This window comes from Astatotilapia calliptera, chromosome 7 (genome assembly GCF_964374335.1).
Source record: "Astatotilapia calliptera chromosome 7, fAstCal68.1, whole genome shotgun sequence".
Lineage (NCBI taxonomy): Eukaryota > Metazoa > Chordata > Actinopteri > Cichliformes > Cichlidae > Astatotilapia > Astatotilapia calliptera.
In genome coordinates, this window is record NC_137428.1 from 60,218,762 (window position 1) to 60,240,905 (window position 22,144).

At 40.0% G+C, this 22,144-nt stretch overlaps 1 protein-coding gene across 1 annotated transcript; it reads left to right on the top strand.

Moving 5' to 3' along the window:
• Window positions 1-1,436: 1,436 nt before the first annotated feature.
• hgfb (hepatocyte growth factor b) lies at window positions 1,437-21,702 on the top strand. Its single transcript, XM_026176113.2, has 18 exons — window positions 1,437-1,596; window positions 4,058-4,214; window positions 4,482-4,594; window positions 5,179-5,293; window positions 7,894-8,042; window positions 9,621-9,741; window positions 10,782-10,900; window positions 14,050-14,215; window positions 14,312-14,445; window positions 15,249-15,342; window positions 16,484-16,614; window positions 17,494-17,523; window positions 18,015-18,120; window positions 18,682-18,756; window positions 18,888-19,037; window positions 19,128-19,234; window positions 19,394-19,536; window positions 20,075-21,702. The coding sequence occupies exons 1-18, from the start codon at window positions 1,545-1,547 to the stop codon at window positions 20,246-20,248; spliced, it is 2,136 nt and encodes a 711-aa protein (XP_026031898.1). The 5' UTR covers window positions 1,437-1,544; the 3' UTR covers window positions 20,249-21,702.
• The last annotated feature ends 442 nt before the right edge of the window (window positions 21,703-22,144 follow it).

Genomic DNA, 22,144 nt, shown 5'->3' on the forward strand with positions numbered 1-22,144 from the left:
GAAACTCAAACTGGTAAAGGTTATCCAGTCATCTGCTGCTCGTTATGTGTGAACATGCGTGTTTTTGAATCTGTGTGAATGTGAGTTCTGGAAAGACAAAAGAGAGAGAGAAAAAAAAGTTGGAATCAATCTCCCTCAAGCATACAGTGTGTGGTTTAGTTATATTATGTGGATGTAGATGAGATATGGTACACAAAGAAAGAGAGTAAAGAAAGGGAGCTTGAGCATTACTCCAGTGAAAGTATCTGACTCATGCCTGATTGTTTATTATTGCAAATGACTGTAGTCCTCTCAGGAAGCCACAGGAGTATTACTCATTGCACCAAAGAGAAGATAGCGATGTAGTCTGTCTCCCCTTAGACATTTATTCGTCTATTGGTCTGTTTTCGTTTTGCACACATGGTATGATTTGAAAGAAAATACCGGGAATTCCCATAATGCAGCAAGCCCCTGCCTTGTGATAACTTACATGATGTCTCTTTACTGCACTTCTCATCAGGCTCCTATCCAAGGACTGCTCTGTGACTGCTGCATTGAAGGTATTTAGAGAAAAGCCAGCTAAGTGTCATGCCTGCTGTCTTGTGCTGTCGTCACTGGAAATAGACATGTCACTCAGGAGATGGATGCAATGTCTTCATGCACCCCCACCGGTAATTTCACTACTTAGAGAAAGAAGTAAAGTAGCATAAACAACCTCCCTGTCCTTTGCATCCCCATTAGGTTTATCTTTGTTGACAAGTGCCTGCTGATATCTGTTTTGTTTTGGACTCAGTGTTCCCTGGTGAGGTTGTAAAAAAGCAGAGTGAAAAGGGTCCAAAAAGATGACTGAGTAGTAAAAGGTGAGCGAGAGTGAGATAGGTAAAGAATCCGCAGAACAAAACATTTAAAATAATGGGGTTTTTTGCAGACTTGTAGGAACGCATACTGCAGTCTGTCCAAATGTATAACTGTGGTAGCACTGCTTTTCAATTAGATTTTGAGGTCTTCGTAGTCTATGAAATTTATGGATTACAGCAGAAAATGTTTCCCAAAATTTGCCACAATAGCAGAATCATTTTTCCTTCCTTCTAGACATTAAAACTTTTTTTTAATTATAAGAAAGTAACCCTCGGTGGAGGGTGTTAAGGAAGAAAAAGAAAGAAAAAGAAAGAGAGGATGTAATATTTCCTAAACCACGGGTCTGAAGACGCAGATGCACGTTGCTCATATAAAGATCAGTTATTCAACGTTGTTACGGAAGAGATGGCAATGTGTGTGCGTGTGCTTAACTAATTGAAAATTGGTGGTGGTTAAAATAAAGGAAATGAGAGAAAAGAAAGAAAGAGAGAGAGGGGTGGAGGGATAAGCAGACTCACAGATCGAAAGAGAGAGAGAGAGAACAGAGGAGGGGAGGAGAGGGAGGGAGGGGTGACGCGGGGAAGTACTTAGAGAGAAGACGCATCATCTGTGCAGTGGTGGGAGCAACATCTCCTGGTTGCAGTCCGACAGCAACGCGAGCAGCTTTTCCGACTTGTTTCCAGAAACCGTTGTTGCGTGACGAGACCATGTGGATTTACAAGCTCGTTTTCGGATTCGTTTTCGTCGTTTCTTGCTCTGGTAAGTTTGCCGAAAACTACTCACAACTGCTCCCGTTGCTGCCCAACGTGTGACACCAGAGCCAGCGTGTGAGCGCACTGGTTTGCGCTCCCTGCACAACAAACTGTCAAGCACGAGTTAGGAGTGCCTTGAATCATCTGATTTTATTACTGTCGCTGCGATGTTCGGATAATAACACATTCGTCTTGTGTTTAACTCTGTATAGGTGTGTTATTAATGCAATCTGGTGGTGCGCGATTTATGGGTTAGCGTTACTTAGAGTCAAAACACATCCCTGGCAGTATTTTTTAAGACTGGACTTCAGTGAAAAGAGATGCTTTTGCTAAGAGCAATTACAGAGCTTTTTCATTCTAACTCACTACCAGAGCTCATTGGACTATACAGTATCGCTTTGAAATTTAGCTGAATGAACACTGGGTAAGTGATAAGAAAAAAACATCTGCTTATACGCTAACCCACTGTCACCTAAAGTGACCTGTTAAAATCCAATCAATCGTGCAGTCACCCTCTAGCTGAGTGCAACTTTCGCGGTTCATTGCTTCTTGGCACTCAGCCGGTCAACTCAAGCTGACGAGCGGACAAACACTAGGCCTCTGGTACTCTGTGCTCCCCAGCTTGCTTACCACATAGTAAACTATCCAGACACTGAATCTGAAATCAACTCTGATGTGTGACGTCTTCCCTTCAAGTGATTCAACGATTTTTGTTTGTATGTTCTCTATGTGTTTGTGTGTGTGTCAGCCTCGATTTCATTTGGGGCCAGTGACAAATGACTGTGCATCCCATTGGACGCTGTAAACCTAATGGGATGCACAGTTAAAGCAGACTTCTTCACACATAAAGTATTGTGCAAAAGGCTTGAGTCACTGCTCATTTCTTTATATTTTAGCAGGAAAATGGGGAAATAGGTGCAGTGATTTATTGAAACGTTTGCAAACATAAATGGAAATATGGTTTTTGAAAGCAAGAACAGCGTTTGCACGATTCTTAGAAACTTGAAGTCAGTATTTGGTATGAGCACCTTTATTCTTCAACGCAACCTGAACTCTTTTAGCCAAGCTGTCTTGCAATTCTGCAAGTAGTCTTCAGGAATAGTTCTCCAGGCTTCGTGTAGGTCATTCAAAGCTCTTCTATGGATGCTGCTTCAAAAATGTTGAGGTCCGGTCTCTGGGGAGGCCAATCCATGACTGATAGTGTTCCATGGTGTTTTTCTACAAGGTATACTTTTACTGCATTGGGAGTGTAGTTTTGATCATTGTCATGCAAAAAAATGAAACTACTGTTAGTCAGATGCTTTCCATGGTGACCAAAATCTGTTGGTACTTTTATGCGTTCATTCAGCTCCAAACATTGACAGAGCATCCACTCTGTTTCACAGATGGCTGTAGACACTCACTAATGTACGTCTCTGCTGACCTCCATATTTATTTGGATCTGATTTCTCTTGTCACTCATATTCAGTCCAGTTCTTGCACATTACCTATGCATTTTCTCCTTGTTTCCCTTCCTTAAATATGGCTTTTAAAAGCCAGCCTCCCACTGAGGCTATTTCAGATGAGGCTTTGGTGAGCAGTAGAGAGAGCCGCTAAAGGGCCAAAATGCATCTCTCAGGTCCTGTGTCAGGTCTTTTTTTTTTTTTTTGCAGTTTTACAGTTGTTTTTGTTTTTTCATTCCCTAAGGCCATGGATTTTTTTAAAGACTTCTTCTTTTGTCTTCCATCTGTCCAGTTTCCTCAGTTTTTTTTAAAGTGCACATCAAGCCAGATATGCAAAAGCTTTTTGGGAATCATCTTGTTGGTGCAAAAATACTATTACAGAGTGCACAAGATGCATTTTTAAATTGTTTTGCTAAGTTGCCTGTTACATGTAGACACAATACTGTTTTATTGCTTGGTGTAAGTGCTTTTTTTTTCTAATGGTTGAATGATTCATAGTTTTTTTGTTTGTTAAGTGACTAAACACACAAAAAGAAAATATTTCTGTGAAAATGATCACAAACAAGGACTGGAGGGAAAATAACTGAAAAAGAAAAAAACTGAAAGATATGCAGAAAGTCTGAAGAATTGAGACCACTTAAAATTAAATGAAAGTCTGGCTCTTTGCAAAATAAAAAGAAATGAGGTGTTTGAGACGTTTTCTAGACAGTCTCATCAGCAGACAACAAAGAATACTTTGTTTGTGTGAATTCATTTTATTATTATTATTACTAGAAGTAGTATTTAGTATCCCTTGTGTTAATATATACAATTTAGAATGGGCAGACTAAGACTACTTTTGTCATGGATGTAGAGCCAGACAAGTCTGTAGACTGTCATAAAGCTATCTGTCCGTGTTCAACCACAACAGCACCAGGCCCTTCCTAATGATGCTCTCTCTACCTATAGTTGAGTCTCATTAATAATGTAAAATGTCAAATTAATGCTACTCAGTAATTGTGACCACATTTTGTAATTGTGTATCAGAAGGCAGAAGAAATGCTCTCCAGGACTACCAGAAAACTGACAGCATTCAACTGATGGTCCATTCTGATTCCTCCCACCTGACCAAAAGCAGGAAGCTGAGCTTATCGAAATGTGCTAAAGCCTGCAGCCGCAACAAAAGGCTCCCCTTTACCTGCAGGTTTGTCCATGCTAATGTCATTACCCTTTCAGTTTCAGGATATTACTTTGGTAACATGGGAATGGCTTTCAGTTCGTCTTACTTAATTAATGTTTGCATGATGCATGAATTTTGATGGTTAGTTTAGCAGGCCTCACCTTTGTGTACTCACAGAATCCCCATGTTACTGGTTTCCTTTTACTTCAAGATGTCATAAAACTGACCATTATTATTCTCACTCTCCCTCCTGTTTTCTCTTCCTCCTTTCCAATCCTCTTTATTCTCTAGAGCATTTGTGTATGATCATAAAAACAGGAAATGCCAGTGGCTGTCCTTCGACAGGAACTCACCAGGAGTTCAGAGCCAGCAGAACATGAACTACCAACTGTATGAGAAGAAAGGTGCTCTACATTTCCATGTTTTTGCTCACCCAGCTGATACATACACAACAAGTGTCTCTGACTCTCAGAAAAAACACATCCTTGAGGTAGCCTTTCTTTCAATAGACACCACTGCTTCTGTAGAGGTTTTGTTGATTTACATTTTTTAGAAAAAAATAATATCCATTTCATAACAATTTATGCTAGAGTGATTTTAGCTCCGTGATGATGGGAACCCTCTGGGGGGAAGACTAGGAAGGGCAAGGACTATTGGCATGTTTATTGGGTTGGGCCACATCATGGTTCATTTTCTGTCATTAAGCGGTGTTTATGTAAATAATGGAAATTCCCACCCGTTTTCAATCACACTGACCACAACTGTGAACTGTGAACATGCCGGCTGTGTAACATATTTTTTACTGAGTCCAGATTTTAAAGATGATTAGGAAAGCAGATTTGACTTTTGGCATTGTCGCATCTCCGTTAAGCTCAGTGTTTCAGATGAAAATCTCCTTCTGTCTGTTTTCTCTATTATCTGTTCTGGCTCTGTATGCAAAGCACTTATCATATTTACAAGACCATTCTCTGTGTCTGTCTTATTTCAGACTATGTTAGAGAATGCATTGTAGGAACAGGGCAGAGTTACAGGGGGCGGAGGTCAGTGACTGTGAGTGGGATCCTGTGCCAGGCCTGGGCTTCTCCTGTTCCTCATGAGCACAAGTAAGAATCTGATGTACTTTACACCACAATGTCAAACAAAATAGTGTTATAAGCTCTTTCTTACTGTTAGTTTTGGCCTGCTAGTAATGCAATTAGCTAGTAGCTAGAGGCTGGTCTGTATGTGTGCATATGTATATATGAGTATGATATATTAGGGGTTGATTAGGCTCCTGGGAGCAGTCATTCATCAGAACTGACCTCATTGTAACGCCTTACACAGTCACAGATCATTTCCTGCTGTGGACCTACTGTTTATCTAGATGTGTATGTAGTGTGAATTCAAGTGTGTGTATTTTACTTTTACTGGCATATGCCACATTTGGTTAAATCTAAGTTCTAGGTATGTCCCCTAAATGTCTAAATCTATTTTTGCTGATAAGATATTTTTCAAAGTAAGAAAAAAGTTAAAATAATAAGATGCCAGTAAAAGATGACAAAAGTGAAATTTGCACTGATCTCGGTTACATTGCACAGTGCAGTTGCATAATTTTTTACCCAGTAAGCAACAATATAGTTACATTAATCTAAGCCTATATGACTAAGATCCACTGTTACGACCCGTCTAGGGCCAGGCCATAACATGAGCGAGGCACTCGCTTCCCTCCCCAAGACCCAAGCAGTCACACGCAACAAATCCGTTAGATGTGAAGTGATTTATTTACAAGGTGAATAAAGAGAACAAAAACGGGAGTGTCAACACTTCAGGGTGAGCCAAGGCCAAAACAATAAACAAAACAAACCTACACAAATCCCGCACCCCTGACCTTACCAAAACAAAGTCAAAAATAAAGACAGAGTCTGACCTCCTTAACTAACTCAAAACAGGAGAAAACGGGTGATCAAAAGAAATGGCAGCTCACCCCTACCCACTCCACTTCCACAACTTTCGCACGTATACTGCAGCCAGCGGCTACCACAGGACTACTGCTGGGTGATGAGGAGAAACGCGAGGGCCTCTCCCGCTGTAGCACTCCAGCCTCCTTTTAATGGGCGGGTCCTCCAGCTGGATCCAATCACGCCGGGGCAGTAAGTCCACGCACCAATCGGAACAGGGACCTGGCACAGCTAAATTAACATAGACAAAAACACAGCACCTGCACAAACAAACACACGGACATACAAGTTCGTAACACCCCCTTCCATAAGAATTAAACAATCCTTCTAGTGTTTAATCCTAGACTACAAAATTGCTCTCGACAGGGCGTCCGCGATGACATTTTCCGTCCCTTTCTTATGCCTGATCTGCAGGTTGAAGTCTTGCAAGAGAAGGGACCACCGCATAAGTCTCTGATTTGAGTTTTGCATCTGGGAGAGAAATACCAATGGGTTATGGTCAGTGAACACTTGAACAGGGATAGAGCTGGATCCGATATACACCTCGAAATGCTGTAGGGCTAACAACAAGGCAAGGGCTTCCTTTTCAATGGTACTGTAGTTCATCTGATGTTTGTTGAATTTTTTTGAAAAGTAACAAATTGGGCGACTTAATAGCGACAGAGAGAGCTATGTGCTTCCTTGAAAATCAAAGATGACTGTACTGTACACTAGCCATACTTTATCGCTGAACCCTATGCTACCTCCTCTCTCTTTTGTTTTTAAACTGTTTTCCTCTTTTTTCCACATTGTTGGAATTCTGTTCATTATTCTCTTTATCACTTTCATATTTAAAGGTAATCCAAGATTGAAAGATAGCCACCAATTTCCTGATTTCCAAAACAAAGAGCACATGAATAGTGTTGAACCTTCAGTAAAAAAGAAAAATCCCACTGCCCTTTCTCCTTAGAGATTTAAAACGACTTTGAAAGGCTTTGTAGTGTCGAATCAAAGCCGGCAGTGTACGTTTGCACCTCCAGTGAACCTGCTTTATCAGGCCGTTATTAACTTTTCTGTAAATCAGGTAATTAAACCCAGGCACTTTGTATGTTTTATCAGTTCACTTACAGACATGGGAAATTGACATACACGCAAGCACAGATTAATGCACGCACATACACACAGACACAAGTTCAAATAGCATTTTTATCAGTGTAAGGTTTCCCCCTCCATAGATTGCCCACCAAAGACTTCTCATTTTTGTACCTGTCATTACCAAATCTAGTGAAGGACTATTTCATAGCTTTATCTTTTCCCCATCATGTGGAAAAACACCGCTTGTCTAACAAGCTATGCTTTCTGTGTCCATCATCACAGCTGGTGACTACAGCCATGTGCTTCCCTGATGTAAAAGATATGAGTCATTTGTCAGTATGTTTATGTTACGTCCACCAACGCCAACCTCATGGAGAACTAACTTTGCTTTTAAGTATTAACCTGTTTTCCCTAAAAAAAAGACTGCTGTGTCACTGATGATTCAGTCCTTTGGCATAGTTGTCAGTAACTTTTATTTTTGTTAATTTCCACTGGTGGTGTTTACAGAGCAGCACTCTTGTAAATGAGCAAGGAGAAGTCATTCTGTCAGAGATTAAAACCAGAGACCACAAACTGTGACCTTTTGGTGTTTTTCAAAAAGAACTTGCTCTGCATGCGAGCCGAAACGCTGTATTTGGCAGCAGGTCTTGGTACATGTGTTTGTTTTGTAACTGCAGCTCTGCTTCTGACAGATTCATGTCTAAGAGGTTCAGGAAGACGGACCTCCGGGAAAACTACTGTCGCAACCCAGACAACTCTGCTGTTGGCCCATGGTGCTTTACCACTGACCCTCGGCCACATTTCAGACATGAGGAGTGTGGCATACCACAGTGTTCAGAAGGTGGGTTTTACACACAGGCACACACGTTTGCAGAAATATATCAGTGCTTATATGAGCACATATTAATGTTAAAATAATACCCATTCTGCAATCTGCATTATCTCATCAATTGAGGCTTGATAGCCTGAAACGAGCTCCGGCAAACTAGGCAATCATATAGTTGGACTAAGCAAGTTCACCTAAACTGTGCTCTCTTGTGATATCTATCTATCTATATGTGTGTGCGTGTGTTACTTGCTGAGGCCAGCTGCAGCTGTTTCCAGGTGTGTGGTTTGGTTTACACTGTCCTCTCTCATTCCATCAGGCTCAGGGTTTGTAAAGGGTTTGAACCTGAAGAAGCGGGTGTTGGAATGTTACGGGATATTAATCCCCCTGTCGTCTACTCAACATCAATTGTTAGCCATTATATCCATCCCTGTGGCATACATGTGGTTGTGATGAAAGAAGAGGGCCTCCTCAGCATGTTTTAGCCTTTATGTTATATCGCACAATGTTACTGTCAGGCACTGAAGGAGGGGATGATAATGACCTCTGTTATCTAATCCTCGGGGATTCATGCTGTCAGAGGGGTTGTTTCCTCAGCATGCATGGCACTGGATCACTTTAATGAGGCGCCAGGTTGTGGTTGGGTAGGACAAAATGGGAATCCTTCTTGCTCTTTAACTGACACAAGTTGTACAACAAAGATAATGACATTTTATTTTGATAAAAAGCCTGTGCTCTCCCAGTAAAAAAATGACTGGGAGGGTTTCTCCTGAAATTAAGTGGTCCTAATAGGAAACATACACACAGACACGCAAACATGGCGTGTACAAGCACAAATACATGTGCAGCCTGTGGACTCACAAACATCTGTTTCCAATCTGGATCCTTGCTGTTGTTCACACTAGACAGTGTATTCTACTCACCAGGCAGAAAATGAGGCTTTGTCTTTATCCAAGAAACTTTTTAATGTTTGCATCCATATTTTAAATATCTTTGTTTATAACGAGTCTTCATTAAAGCTGAAGTATGCAAGAATAAAGTACTTTGATTGGCCAAAACTGATCATTATGATATACAGTGGAACCCCGGCTTACAAAGTCCCCATTTAACGAAACGCCACCTCTTCCTCCACCAAGAACTTCGTTTCCAGCCAGCATCGCCTCACTCAAAAGGCGATGGAAAAAGGTGCTTCGACTTACGAAAGACCCTCTGGAACGAATTATTTTCGTAAGTCGGGGTTCCACTGTAGTAGGTGTAGAAATCCAGTTCTTGCACAGCCCAGTTGAAAATCTAGTATGGTGAAAGGCTGTTAACGACTTGTTTGTCTAGTGTAACAAACAAAAAAATGTTGCTTATCCCACTTTAAGTATTATGTTATCAAAATGTTTAGTTCAAAATGTTGCTTAACAGTTTGGGAATCTAATATTAAACGCTAAAGTGTATTCAATTTGATCTTCAGCTCTATTCCTTTGTGAGCCCATGGCTATCCTACTAAAAAAAACACACCTCTCATTTATATTCTGGATATATGATTTTTCATTGATCAACTTAGCATTTTTCTAAGATATGTGCATGTGTTTTTCTGCTGTATAGTTGAGTGTATCAACTGTATTGGCGAGGATTACAGAGGACCAATGGACCACACAGAAAGTGGAAAAGAATGCCAGCGGTGGGACTTGGATGACCCACACAAACACCTGTACCACCCCAAGAGGTGATGCTCACAATTGCACACACACAGATACACACTTACCTCTGCAGCGCACAAAATTTGTGCAAGCTCAATCACATCTACTTGCATGCATGCTTATAGCATGAGAATACATTATGTTTTAAAAGGTTCATAAAGTAATTCAATGTAGTTTCGCTGCACTTACTTTGGTGATGAAGTGATTTGGATTCAGTTAGTGAAAACCTTCCCCGAAGGAATAATATTGGAATCCAGTGTGTGTTTATGTGTTTTTTTTTTGTGTGTATTTAACAATAATATGTTGGGAAAATGCTTCATTTTGACTTAATTGTCCCAAATTGCTTTAAACTCTCAGACTTGGGCCTAAGCTGTTATTCATTTATACCTGTTTTAAGGTTTCATATATTTTAATCTATATTGTTATTCGTTGCACGATCTTCAAAAAGGGTGTGTACACGTCAGCTGTGTGCATCTGTGTCAAGACAGCTAGTGGGATGGCAGGTGGTCTGGATTAGTGGGGACTCGTTAACACATCCTTAATCATCCCACTGTTTATGTAAACGAGGTCCCAGACTGCTCATAGCACTAATGTAATAAGAGGGTCCCACTGCCTGATACTTCATGCCTAGTGGCTACAGGCCTGAAGGGATGTAGGACTTTGGGATGACTTACTGTAGAACACCTGTAGTGGTGCAACTCATTATCTTCCTCACTCCCCTGAGCTCAGAAGAGTTATTAGTGTGTCGGTTACATGCAATGAATTGTCTCTCAACTATTTAAGATAAGATAAGATAAGATAGAACTTTATTAATCCCTCGGGTGGGTTCCTCTGGGAAATTCGACTTCCAAAAAGCACAGCAACGACCGAAATTACAGTTACAGTTACACTGCTTGTGAATCAGCAGGAAAATAGAAACATGGATCTCTTGACTTTCAGAATATAGTGGCAGTTAACATCCTCATGAGTCCTCCAAGTGTGTGATAGTTGTTTTATATTTTATTTATTTGCAATGCTTTTGAGTCTTGTTTCTGCTTACATATTTTTTCTGCCTGTTTTGTATTAGGTACCCTGACAAAGGCCTGGATGATAACTATTGTAGAAACCCAGACGGACGCCAAAGACCCTGGTGCTTTACCACAGACCCAAATACACCCTGGGAGTACTGCAACATCACAGTTTGCGGTGAGCATATATTCATGTTTGTTTGTGTGTGGTTGAATCCATTACCATTTGTCATGCATGTTACGGAGCAGTCTATGCCCTTCTGTTAGTGGCAGTGTTGCTGCTCAGTGCGGGTCGACAAAGTATGACTGACTGCAGCAAAATTTACTGCTTCCTGTACCTTTCATTTTACCATTCCTCCCCTCTTCCTGGCTAATGCTAAAGAATATACAAACACACACTCACCCACCCACACAAACAGATGCAGAGCCCCCCTCCCCTCCCTCTTAGGGTTGGCTCTCTGTTATGTCTTCTCTGATAGCCAGAATGTTTATTTTTTTCCCTGCACCACTGGCTTTCTGTTTATTGTTCTATGCCAGCTCTTATGTGTGGTAGTCAAACTGCACAGGTCTGAATTACTGCTCTACATTAACCTCGTGTTACACATGCAGACACAACACCAGGGTCACACACACTACAAGCAGATCATTTACACCTCATACACTTAGTGCAAACGGTGTGATTGATGTTTAAGAGATCGTGTGTGCGTCACATCTGGCTTTGGCTTTGTGTGTCTTTGCACTTGTAGTAAACCAGCAAACACTGCGTGCTTGGAGTTCACCCTGCAATCAGTGACAAGTCAGACACTGGATTCTTCAAGAACATAAAATAGAAACAGAGCTGGTGTTGTTGTTGGACTCTGCTTTATTCTCTTTAGTCTGTGACCGGCCTGCTTTCCTGCTAGAAGCATCAGCAGTCCTGGCTCCATGTTTACTAGATGGCACTCCACCATGTGGACCCAGTGATTCACTGTTCTCTCCCCCTTATTTTCTCCTCTCTAAAAATTGTCTTCTACCCAGGGCATTCAACCCTTCTCTCACTCTTTCTCTATTATGGGAGCTTTTTGGGAACAGACCAAGTTTACGACCCAGTTAGTCTTAATCAAAACAAGGCACACAGAGACAAACAGATAAAGTGTTCATTTGATAAGGCCCCTTCTTTTGTTTACTGTCAAACTAGTTCAAATCTATTTTTATGCATCTACTATGCACAGCAAATCTCTGTTTTAGAGACTTGAAGATCTGGCGCTTTGTACATTTTCGGGTACAGTCGTGTAATGCTCAGGTTAATGAACTTGTAGCACTATCTAATGAGGATCTCCGTGAAGACAAGTACAGCAGACTCAATTTCGTGCCTTGGTTATCTTTTTGAGCCTAGCTAAACTGCATTCTTTCAAAACCACAGCTATTCTGTTGATGTCAGATAGTCAGTGTACTAAGAGTATTTGGCACCATTTCAAATACACTGTCACACTGAATACATCTATAATCCTGGCTGTTTGCTACTATTGACATCACTGTGCACTAATACAAAGTGGATGTATCTTGAGATCAGGGAATGATAAAACCTGGGGATGAGGACAGTGTCATTTTTAGGCCAACTAATTTGGCTGCCATCAGAGCAAATTGTTTGTTGCAGTCTGAATTGTAGGTGTTGGCAGTTGGGAGACTGAATTCTGCACAGTGAGGGTCTAAATTTACCAGGAGGCAATTTACCCCACAACCCCCCAAAAAAGTGCCCCATTGGCAAGCTGTACTTTTCTGAACATACATACACTTTTATGGCAGAGCATGCAACATTAATCAGTGTAATTGTATCTATTATATTAATGTTTTCCACAGCAATGTTACACAAACACACTTTTTGTTTGACTTCAGTTCACAGTTACCAATTTTTTTTTGCAGAGGATGGCATTCAGACTAACATATTTTGATATATTGGTAGACTCATTTGTTTATGTTTCGTGTGAAAATGTAAATTACAACAGTGGCAGAACCTTGACCCTGTGGAAGTTCCTGAAACATCTTCCTGGAAAATCATTCATGGAGAACGAAATACAAATTTCAGGCAAATAAAAAACCTCCTGGGGGGTTTTTCAACTTTCTATACAGTTCAAAGTTACCATAATTTATTCAGTTTTCATCACTTTTTTTCTCTTACCGCTCTCATTTCACTGATCTGTAACTCACAGCAATTGTTTTCAAAATTTCTTCATACACCATTTAAACTAAATAAGCTTTTATCAGTTCTTCACCATCTCTGTGCACAGTGTAAATTAGGTGGCCAAACTTTTCACACTGTCTTTTTTTCTATGTTAGTGCAATCATAAATGGTAAATTTGAGCAGGTTCAAACTAGCCCCATTCAGTGTTGCCAACTCCTCAGTAAGGAAAATCGCTATTGGTTGTCCTAAAAGTCGCTAGAAGTCGCTAAATGACGTTATCGCCTAATTTGCATAATTGGTCATGCTAATCTAATATTAACCTATGTCGTTGGAGAGAGAAATAACATCGTGGAAGAGACATAAAGTGAGTAAAAAACGTCCTAAATGCATTTAGAGTTTATTTAGAACTACAAATTAAATTTCTTTTAGCAATTATTGTTTTTTTTTAATGTCACAATTCCAACCCTGCTCCTTTACCCGGGCTTGGACCGGCAAAAGTGACCCGAAATAGGCACTCTGGTGGAGTTACTTTGTGTGTGTGTGTTTATAAGTAATTATATTAAACCTTGTGATCCACAAAACAGCATAAGAGTAAAAGAGTAAAATAAGAACTGACTGCGTTACAGCACCCGCTGCTTGTTGAGAGTAAAAGTGATATGCGCTTTCACGTCTTTTTTAGCGACTTTTTTTTAGAGAAAAAGTCGCTAAGGGGTCTGAAAACTCGCTAAATATAGCGACAAAGTCGCTAAGTTGGCAACACTGGCCCCATTTATACACTGTAGTTGAGGCATTTAAAATTAATTTTCATATGCATTTCATATTGCCTTATGCGTAAATTCCTTTTTTATTTCAGCATTACATATGTTGAGGGAAACAACCACGATTTTAAGAGTTGGGTTAGCCCTCAGTTGTGGTTGGTAGTGTTTAATTCTCCTCATATACCAGAGATAATCCTCATATTGAAGAGGATTTGTTTAGCTAACATATGTAAATAAAGATTGACTTTTGGGGGTTATGCTGAAACATCTTTAGTTGCAAGAGCACAAGATCTTGAGCCTAAATTACTAAGCTTTCTATATACTATACTATCCTTGCTATATTTTGGTTTGCCTTTTGGTTTGTTTAAGAACATGTGTTATTATTAATTTTTTGTCTATATTTGTTAGAAACCCCTCCTAAAAGTAATGTGGTGGAAACAACTGAGTGTTACCAGGGCAGAGGAGAGGGTTACAGGGGAGCAGTAGATATGACGCCCACTGGACTTACCTGCCAGCGCTGGGACTCTCAGTATCCCCATAACCATACATTCCTGCCTGAAGCATACCCCTGCAAGTGAGTCAGAAACTTACATGATACAACCATCCACTCACTCACCCTTGCACTTACATTTTAGCAGATTACAGCATGACTTTCTCTTGTGTTTTCCAGGGACCTGAGAGAGAACTTCTGTCGAAATCCAGATGGCCAAGAATTCCCCTGGTGCTTCACTACAGACCCAAGAGTCCGCACAATGTCCTGCATTAATATCCCTCAGTGTGGCACCCAAAACAGGCTTGTCAGCGGTGAGAGACTCAACGGATTTATTTGGCTTTGACAGGAGCAAGGGAAAAGACAATTTTCTCTCCATCGGAAGCAGATAAATGCGCATATTCTGAGAGAGATCTTGTAACCACACACATCCCAGCGGAAAGCTGTTGCCCTGTAAGAGTGTGGGAAGGACTGACCACCATGTATCACACAAATAAAATCTGACAGCAACTCAGGATGGTCAGTTCTTACTGGTCACTAAAAAAAGATCGAAAGATTAGTGCCATTTGAGATTCTTTTCGAGGTAGATTTAGAAGTTCTACATGCAGATCTATAGCTGAGTAGGCAAATTCAGATTCCCTAAGGGATTTTAACGGATATTCTTTCGAGACTGAGTGGGCTTGAATTGGAATTATAAAACCACTCTGAGGCTATCTTGTGGTTTACGCTTGAGAGTTCAATACATTCCCATATACAAAATACTGTAAATTAAATGAAGGGTAACAAACAGCTAAAAAAAATTATGAACGGCGGTATTTTTCTCATTTATCATTGTCAAGGATTACTTTTGTGTTTCCAGCCAAGCATAAAGTAGGACCACTACAACAACTACGATAGCTCAGCTAAGGGTTGTGTATTCTTTTGCTCATATTTGAACACAATTCACAGTTTTTTTTTTACTCTAGCTTTTCAGTTGAACAGCACCACATGCATAATTGTACATTTATAGAGACTGTTTTGCATGTTTTTGTTTAAAGCCCTTATTTGTTTGCACACGCAGTATGTGTCCAGACAGACAGCCTATCTAATTCTTCTATCTCATTTTGTCCAAATCCAGACTGCTATGAAAGATTTGGAGAAAATTACCAAGGACAGCAGTCAAGGACTAGATCAAACCTGCCCTGTGCTCCCTGGAGAGACCACAGCAACAGGTCGGCCCACTGGATCTCTGCTACTTCCTAATCACTTTCCCAAACTTCACTATGATGTAGAAAACAGACTTGCACCATTAATAAAACTGTAGACAAGCACTACTGGCTAAAATAGACATTTAAATTGTCACACCGGTCCACAACATGTTAACCCACAGACCCCAACAAAGTGTAAGAGATTTTAAGGCACTCAGTGAGACAAGAAGAAGAAAGAAAACACAAATTTTGAACAGAAGACGACCTTGTGCACGACAGTCCTGCTATGCAAGTGTATCTGAGTTTTCTAGAACCATGTGTGCAAATCTGAAACATGGTGTTGTTTTAGGGAGGCACTTTGTAAGTGACCTCTACTTAAGTCTCGCTGTTGTTAGTCAGTCAAGGCAAGCCACTTGTTCTCAGAGGAGAAAACAACTCCTAGCCTCCCCTACAGCTTTTTTATGGCTTGAGAAGCGTTTTCCTGAAAATGACCCAGCTGAGCAAGAAAGACTCCCAGAGATAACTTGGCTGGGCGATGCACTCTTTACAGCTCACCCTTGACCCTAAATTCGCTCCTTTACAGGAACACTTCAAAGCCACTCAACCCCACTGTATGGCTCCTTCTAATGGGTCAAAAGCTGGGGTTAGGAAGTCAGAGAGAGAGCTGGCTACACCAGAAGGATAATATAAATAAACATGAATTTTAAACCCTTGATTGCTATGATTTCACCACCTTATTAGTTAAGGAATTTGGTGTGAGAAGGGATTTAGTTTGTGGTTTTAAAATTGTAGCGAGAATGCTTCATGTGTGGGATACGTCTGCACGAGTATTAGATATGTGAATGTAGGTGGGAGCATACTGTCTAAGTGAGTAATTCCTTTGCAAATCACCTCATTATCTTGTCTGGAGGGAGAGAGCCTACACAGCTGTGTATTTAACGGTCCAAATCCTATCTGGCTAAATTCATTCAGCTTTTTACACATAGTTATAAATCAGTAGAGATCCTTTTTTTAACTGTCAAAACAAGACAAATTATCTGCTTAAACTAAAAGAAAGAACGAAAGCAAGGGAGATGTTTCTTTTGTTTTCACATTGTCTTTGGGGCTTAATAAATGTTGATGAAAGATTTGTTAAGGGATCATTCGGGTTTCTGTGTTTGCTCAGTGGTGAGAGGGGCATGCCGACGGCTGGCCTGGAAGGAAACTACTGTCGAAATCCTGATAAAGACAAACATGGTCCCTGGTGTTACACCAACAATTCTGCCATACCCTGGGACTACTGCAATGTGAAACCATGTGAGTGTCAATCCATACAATATGAGCACTGACACACACACAGAAACATAAAAGTCACTTAGATAATGTGTAATTGAAGCTTTATCATAGTTCTAGAGAAAAGACTGAGCTAGTGTTTTTTGTTTTCACTTCTGTTTCTTTCTCTCTCACTCTAACACACACACACACACACACACAGAGAGAGAGAGAGAGAGAGGGAGAATAATTTGGAGTGGGTAAGTCTGTCTATACTCACAGGAGATCCATAGTCATCAGGAAGCCTGAGGGTTTTTGTATGGAGCCAGAGGCATCATGCTTGCAACTAGCTTATAAAAGTTTATGAATCTTTTTCTTCTTTTTTACACTTTTTTACACTTTTAACTACAAGACCATACCCTTGTTGTATTTCACGTTTTAGGATTCCTTCTCATTTACTGTTTTGTAAATAACTGTGTTACAATTCTGATTTGTTATTTAATATATTATCCTTACCATCTGTTATCTTGCCGAGCCTCCATTAGTGGTGTGAATAATGCATCCATGTTTGATTACTTGACATGAGCAGATTATCAGAATATAAATGAATTCATGACTCCTGACCTTAAAACTATGAGAAAAGTGCTTTAAAGTATATAAATAAAACATAAGCAGTTGTGCTCTTGTGGCGTCTGTTACATCTAAAAATCTAAAATTAGGAAGCAGCTTTAACCTACAGACACACTGCAACCCTTTTAAGGCGTGTTGCATTCAATTAAACATGACATGGAAAACAAACTCATTGGCTCTGGTAGCTGTTGCTCTATGCTCACTGTGAAATGTACACCCCTGTGTGAGGTTGGCTCTTACCTTGTATGAGTTAATGCACCCTGATCACTTGCTTGTCTCCTTGCCTCTCTGCAGGTAATGCTTCACAGAACACCATCCAACTGGGTGAGAGTCTCTCTGTGCTCATCTGTCTGCCTGTGTGTGCGAGTGGCTCAGTTGCTGAACTGTATTTGATTGGCTACAGAACTTGATGGGGTGCTTTTTATGTCCAGCTATAATGATGCATGAGATAATGAGGTTGTGGTGGCATCTGTTTCCCTTTCTGTGTGTCTCTGTTGGTCTTTCTGTGTTACTCTGTACTCTTTTTCACATAGTAATTGAAGAACAAATGATGAATCCTCTGCTCTCTTGACATACAGAGTTCAGAATACAAATGGGTTCTGTTAACATTTTCAGTAATCACCTTAATTATCGGCCTCATCAGTTAATGTTCTTATGATGATGATTGAGCTGCGTCGTTAGGCAGCTCGAGTGCCTCTTGTATTGTGACTATGTAAACAATATATGTCCGTGTTAACTACAGTGTCATTGTGTCTGTGACCGTGTCTTTATGGCTAAAATTTAATGTATATTTTATTTGCGCTCTCACTTTCCAGGTGAGGAGGCTTCTGTGAGCTGTTTTGTCCATAAGACAACGAGGATCGTAGGAGGAAGTCCAATGAGCATATCAGAAGGCAGCTGGATGGTCAGCATACAGAAAGGGTATGGGATTTAGCGTTCGACACATTTTCCTCTACTAAAGAACAGTGGAGGATCCTGCCCAGACTATTCTTGAATTGATTAAAAAAAATCTGAAGGGTTGCTTATTCTTTTTCTTTTTATCTTGTCGACTGGGTTTTAGGATTTATGTACAACATATGTTTGTTTTTGCTTTGATCCTTGACATTTATGATCAGTCAGCATGTACATATAGAAAAGAAACAGGGTTAAGAAAACAGATTACCACTGTAAGAAGTTCACTTATAATACTCTTATTTCTCTGAACAACATAAGGATTAGCCTATTAAGCCAGATTCATTAAATACAATGACTGTCTAGAACATAATTATTAGTTGTGTGCTTATATATTGGTGAAGTTTCAGATGTATTGACGAAGAGCTTGTGATGTGATTCTATTAATTGTATTGTCAGGTTGTCATAGTATGATTACAAGCTTTTTCCCCGAGATTTTCTCCCCAAAGTGGCGCAGTTTCAGGTCATGTATGCTGTGGGATGTCATAGATTTGACCTCAATATAATATTTGTGTTTTGTGCTGTTCTCAGATCAATGCACTGGTGTGGCGGTTCACTAATACGAGACGAGTGGGTGCTTACTGACAGAGAGTGCTTCTCCTCATGGTAATGTTGTCTCCCTTTTTGGTTTTTGGAGTAGGGCGGTAAAAAGTTAAAGGATTTGAGCAGTTTTAACCCGAAGAATGATAACTGTGCAGTATTTCCAACTGTATTAACTTTTTCTTGTGCCTGTTCAGTGTTCCGAACCTCAGTGAGTATCGAGTGTGGCTGGGGGTCTCTGATATTCGAGAGGGCGCTCCTGACTGGTCTAAGAGGCAGGAAGTCAGTATAGCCCATGTAATATGTGGCCCTGAGGGCTCCAGCTTAGCCCTCCTAAGGCTCTCTAAGTGAGTGCCTGGAAAAATAATCTCAGTGATATATTGATATATTTTTCTGTACTTGTGATGCTAATCATATTTTGTAAATATGTTTTTCAGGCCTGCCCTTCCTGCAGACAATGTCCATACGATTCAGCTACCTGTGGCTGGGTGCAGCATCCCAGAAGGAACAATATGTAAAATGTATGGATGGGGAGAGACCAAAGGTACTAATATTATATATTGGATTATAGTAATCATACCTATTTTCTGGTTCTTATGCTTGCAATATGTTAACCCTGGGTTCTTCTTAACATTGTGTTGCACTGTATTATATTTACTACAACAAAACACAGGCAATGAAGTGCAATTTTTAACTCTTTCAGGCACTGGCTATGAAGATATGCTAAAGGCAGTGGAACTGCCCATTGTCAGGAATAACCGGTGTAGAGAAATGCACAGAGGAAACCTTCACATCACCACCAACAAGATCTGTGCAGGAGGGAAGAGGAATGAGGGAGTGTGTGAGGTAAACTGTTGTAAACAGTTTGTATTGTTTTCCTAAAGAAGTGTTTTGGTATTTACACACAGGGCAAATAACTGTTTTAGTGATCAGAAGGAAAAGTGCTCACTAGAATTCATACAGTGCACTCAAACCGTGTTGGTAAACAAGAACAGGCTTTTACTCCTATGGATAAAGTAATTGTTCCCAGTGTGAATCTACGTGGGCATTAGCGCCTTTGTTTAACACAGTGCTTCCAAAGCCCAGTTTGATCTAAATCTCAAACAAATGTTATGTGAATCCGTGGGCTTAGTATTCAGTCAGTTGTAAATAGAGCAGCTGGAGACTGTTGCGCAAAATTTCATCAGCTATCAAAGACTTGATTTTGTGGTTTCTGGCTTTAGAAAAGAGCTGCCCGTGTTTGGATATAATATCTATAACAGAACAATTTCATTTGAGTGTCAGAAACGTAAAACATTAATGTTAGCTGTTTAAAACTACGGACAAAGAAAAATGTGCTATAAATTTAATCTTTCTTCTTTTTTTTTTCTTTTTTTTTTCGCAGAGGGACTATGGAGGCCCTCTGGTGTGTCAGGATGGGTATATCAGGGTTATTGTTGGAGTAAGTGTCCATGGCAGAGGCTGTGCTCGGGCCAACCAGCCTAGCATCTTCATTAACGTGCCCTTCTACACGCAATGGATCTACAAGGTTTTCAAATATTACCCCAACACCGTCTAGAAACGTAACCGAGAATGAAAAAAGTTTGGGGGACTAAATCTGACCAAGACCACCAGTGGTGCACGCAGGATGCCTGGTTTATATGTTTTGCATACTTACACAGTCCAGATCAATAGGAAATTGATCCAAGGATGTACTTACACTATGATGTAATATTTAAAGTATCAACAAGAATATTCAGATTCCAAAAGGCACTGATGGCAGTAGAGTGGATGTTTTATCTTAGACATATGGTAAGAAAGTCAAGAAACAACAAAGTATGGCTTTGACTGAGTTGGGAGCAGAACAGACAAACATACACATATATGTATATATCTTTTTTATCCAATTCACATTTTCCTTTGGGTAGCAGTTCCACCATAAATTGTGTATGTGTGTATGTAATTACTCTTGATTCCTGGCATTACTTGAATATTTTAAATACCAAATTCGGTGGTTCAGCAGCTGCTTTTGTAGAGTACGTCAATGGGCCACTTAGAAAACTATCCAGTGGTAGGGCAACGTTAAGGACACTATGACGAGCTTTGATAAAGTGGTCCTTACTGTACATACTATTTTAATGAGTGTGTTTGTGACACTCTTAATTCATTTAGGTCTTATAGATCTATTATAAGGGAACTCAGATGTTGGGGTGGATATAAAGTGTGCTATCTCTGTGTTTTAGCTTTTAGCCACATTTCTGTTTCATTGTGGTGTCAAATAAACAGAAATACCTAAATAAACTGCATCTTCAGTGTTCTTCTCCTAACACAATACACCTGACTGAAAGATGCTCTTTGCTTTCTGTGTAAAAAAAAATGAGTGTATGGTTACCCAGTCTTCACAGGATTTGAAAAACATGTATTTTTTTTCCTTTTATGTGTGCACAAAAGTTCTTTCTGTACAGAATATAATATTTCGTTTAAAAAAAAAAGTTGAATAGTCATTGGTATGTCTGTTTTTTATGTTTGTTTTTTATGTCTGTGTATGTGCAGAGGGAGAGTGAGTTTTGCCTGTGAGCCTGTGCACGTTTAAACCAGAACTGAATCCACTCTCATACCTTGGCAGACCCTTATTTTAATTCCACCCTAGATATTAGCGTGTCAGAGTCTGCTGTTTCCAACTCTTGTGGATGGGATGTGGTCTTTGTAACATTACTGTCTGTGATGGGTTTCACTGTGATGACTGAACAGCCCTTGAAACAACTTGACACACTTCTTTTTCCAGTGTCAGTGACTGAGATGGCTTTACAGCTACATTATTTTTGCATGAGTGAGAAAAATGGTCTGTGTGTGAATGTGTGCACACTAAAAGATTCTGCAAGCTGCTATATTCCACAGACTGTACAGTAATGCCTTATAATATAAAATGTGTATTGTATTGAGTGCATTTACTATGAGCGTGAAATGTTAAACCCAGTTTCAGCATTATTTTCAAATGATGCCTGTCATTATATTAAACTCTTTTTCTACTTATCTGTGAATTGAATTTTAATTTCATGTTTTAAATGTTGCATTCTTTGCATTCTGAGTACAAACATGCATAACTGCAGTCAGTTTGCTGCATAATTAATAGAACAGAGGTTGGTTGTTGTATTTCACTACCAGAAGATGGCACCATGGTAGCATAGAGACTATGAGGACGAATTTGTAATCTTGCTAATCTCTCTTTCTCCCTCTTTCTCACACACACACACACAGACACATACAATCCATACAGCCACATTCACTTTCAATTGCACACACAAAGTGGCATATACTCACACACACCACTGGTTCCAGCCATGTAGCTGTTCCTGATAAAAACACTACACCAAAATAGCCGAATTTTGGTGTCACCACATTCAGAGTTTAATAGAGTGGGAGTGTGAGATAAATATGAGGGGGCACGAGAGTATATGTGTGAATGCGAGTGTTA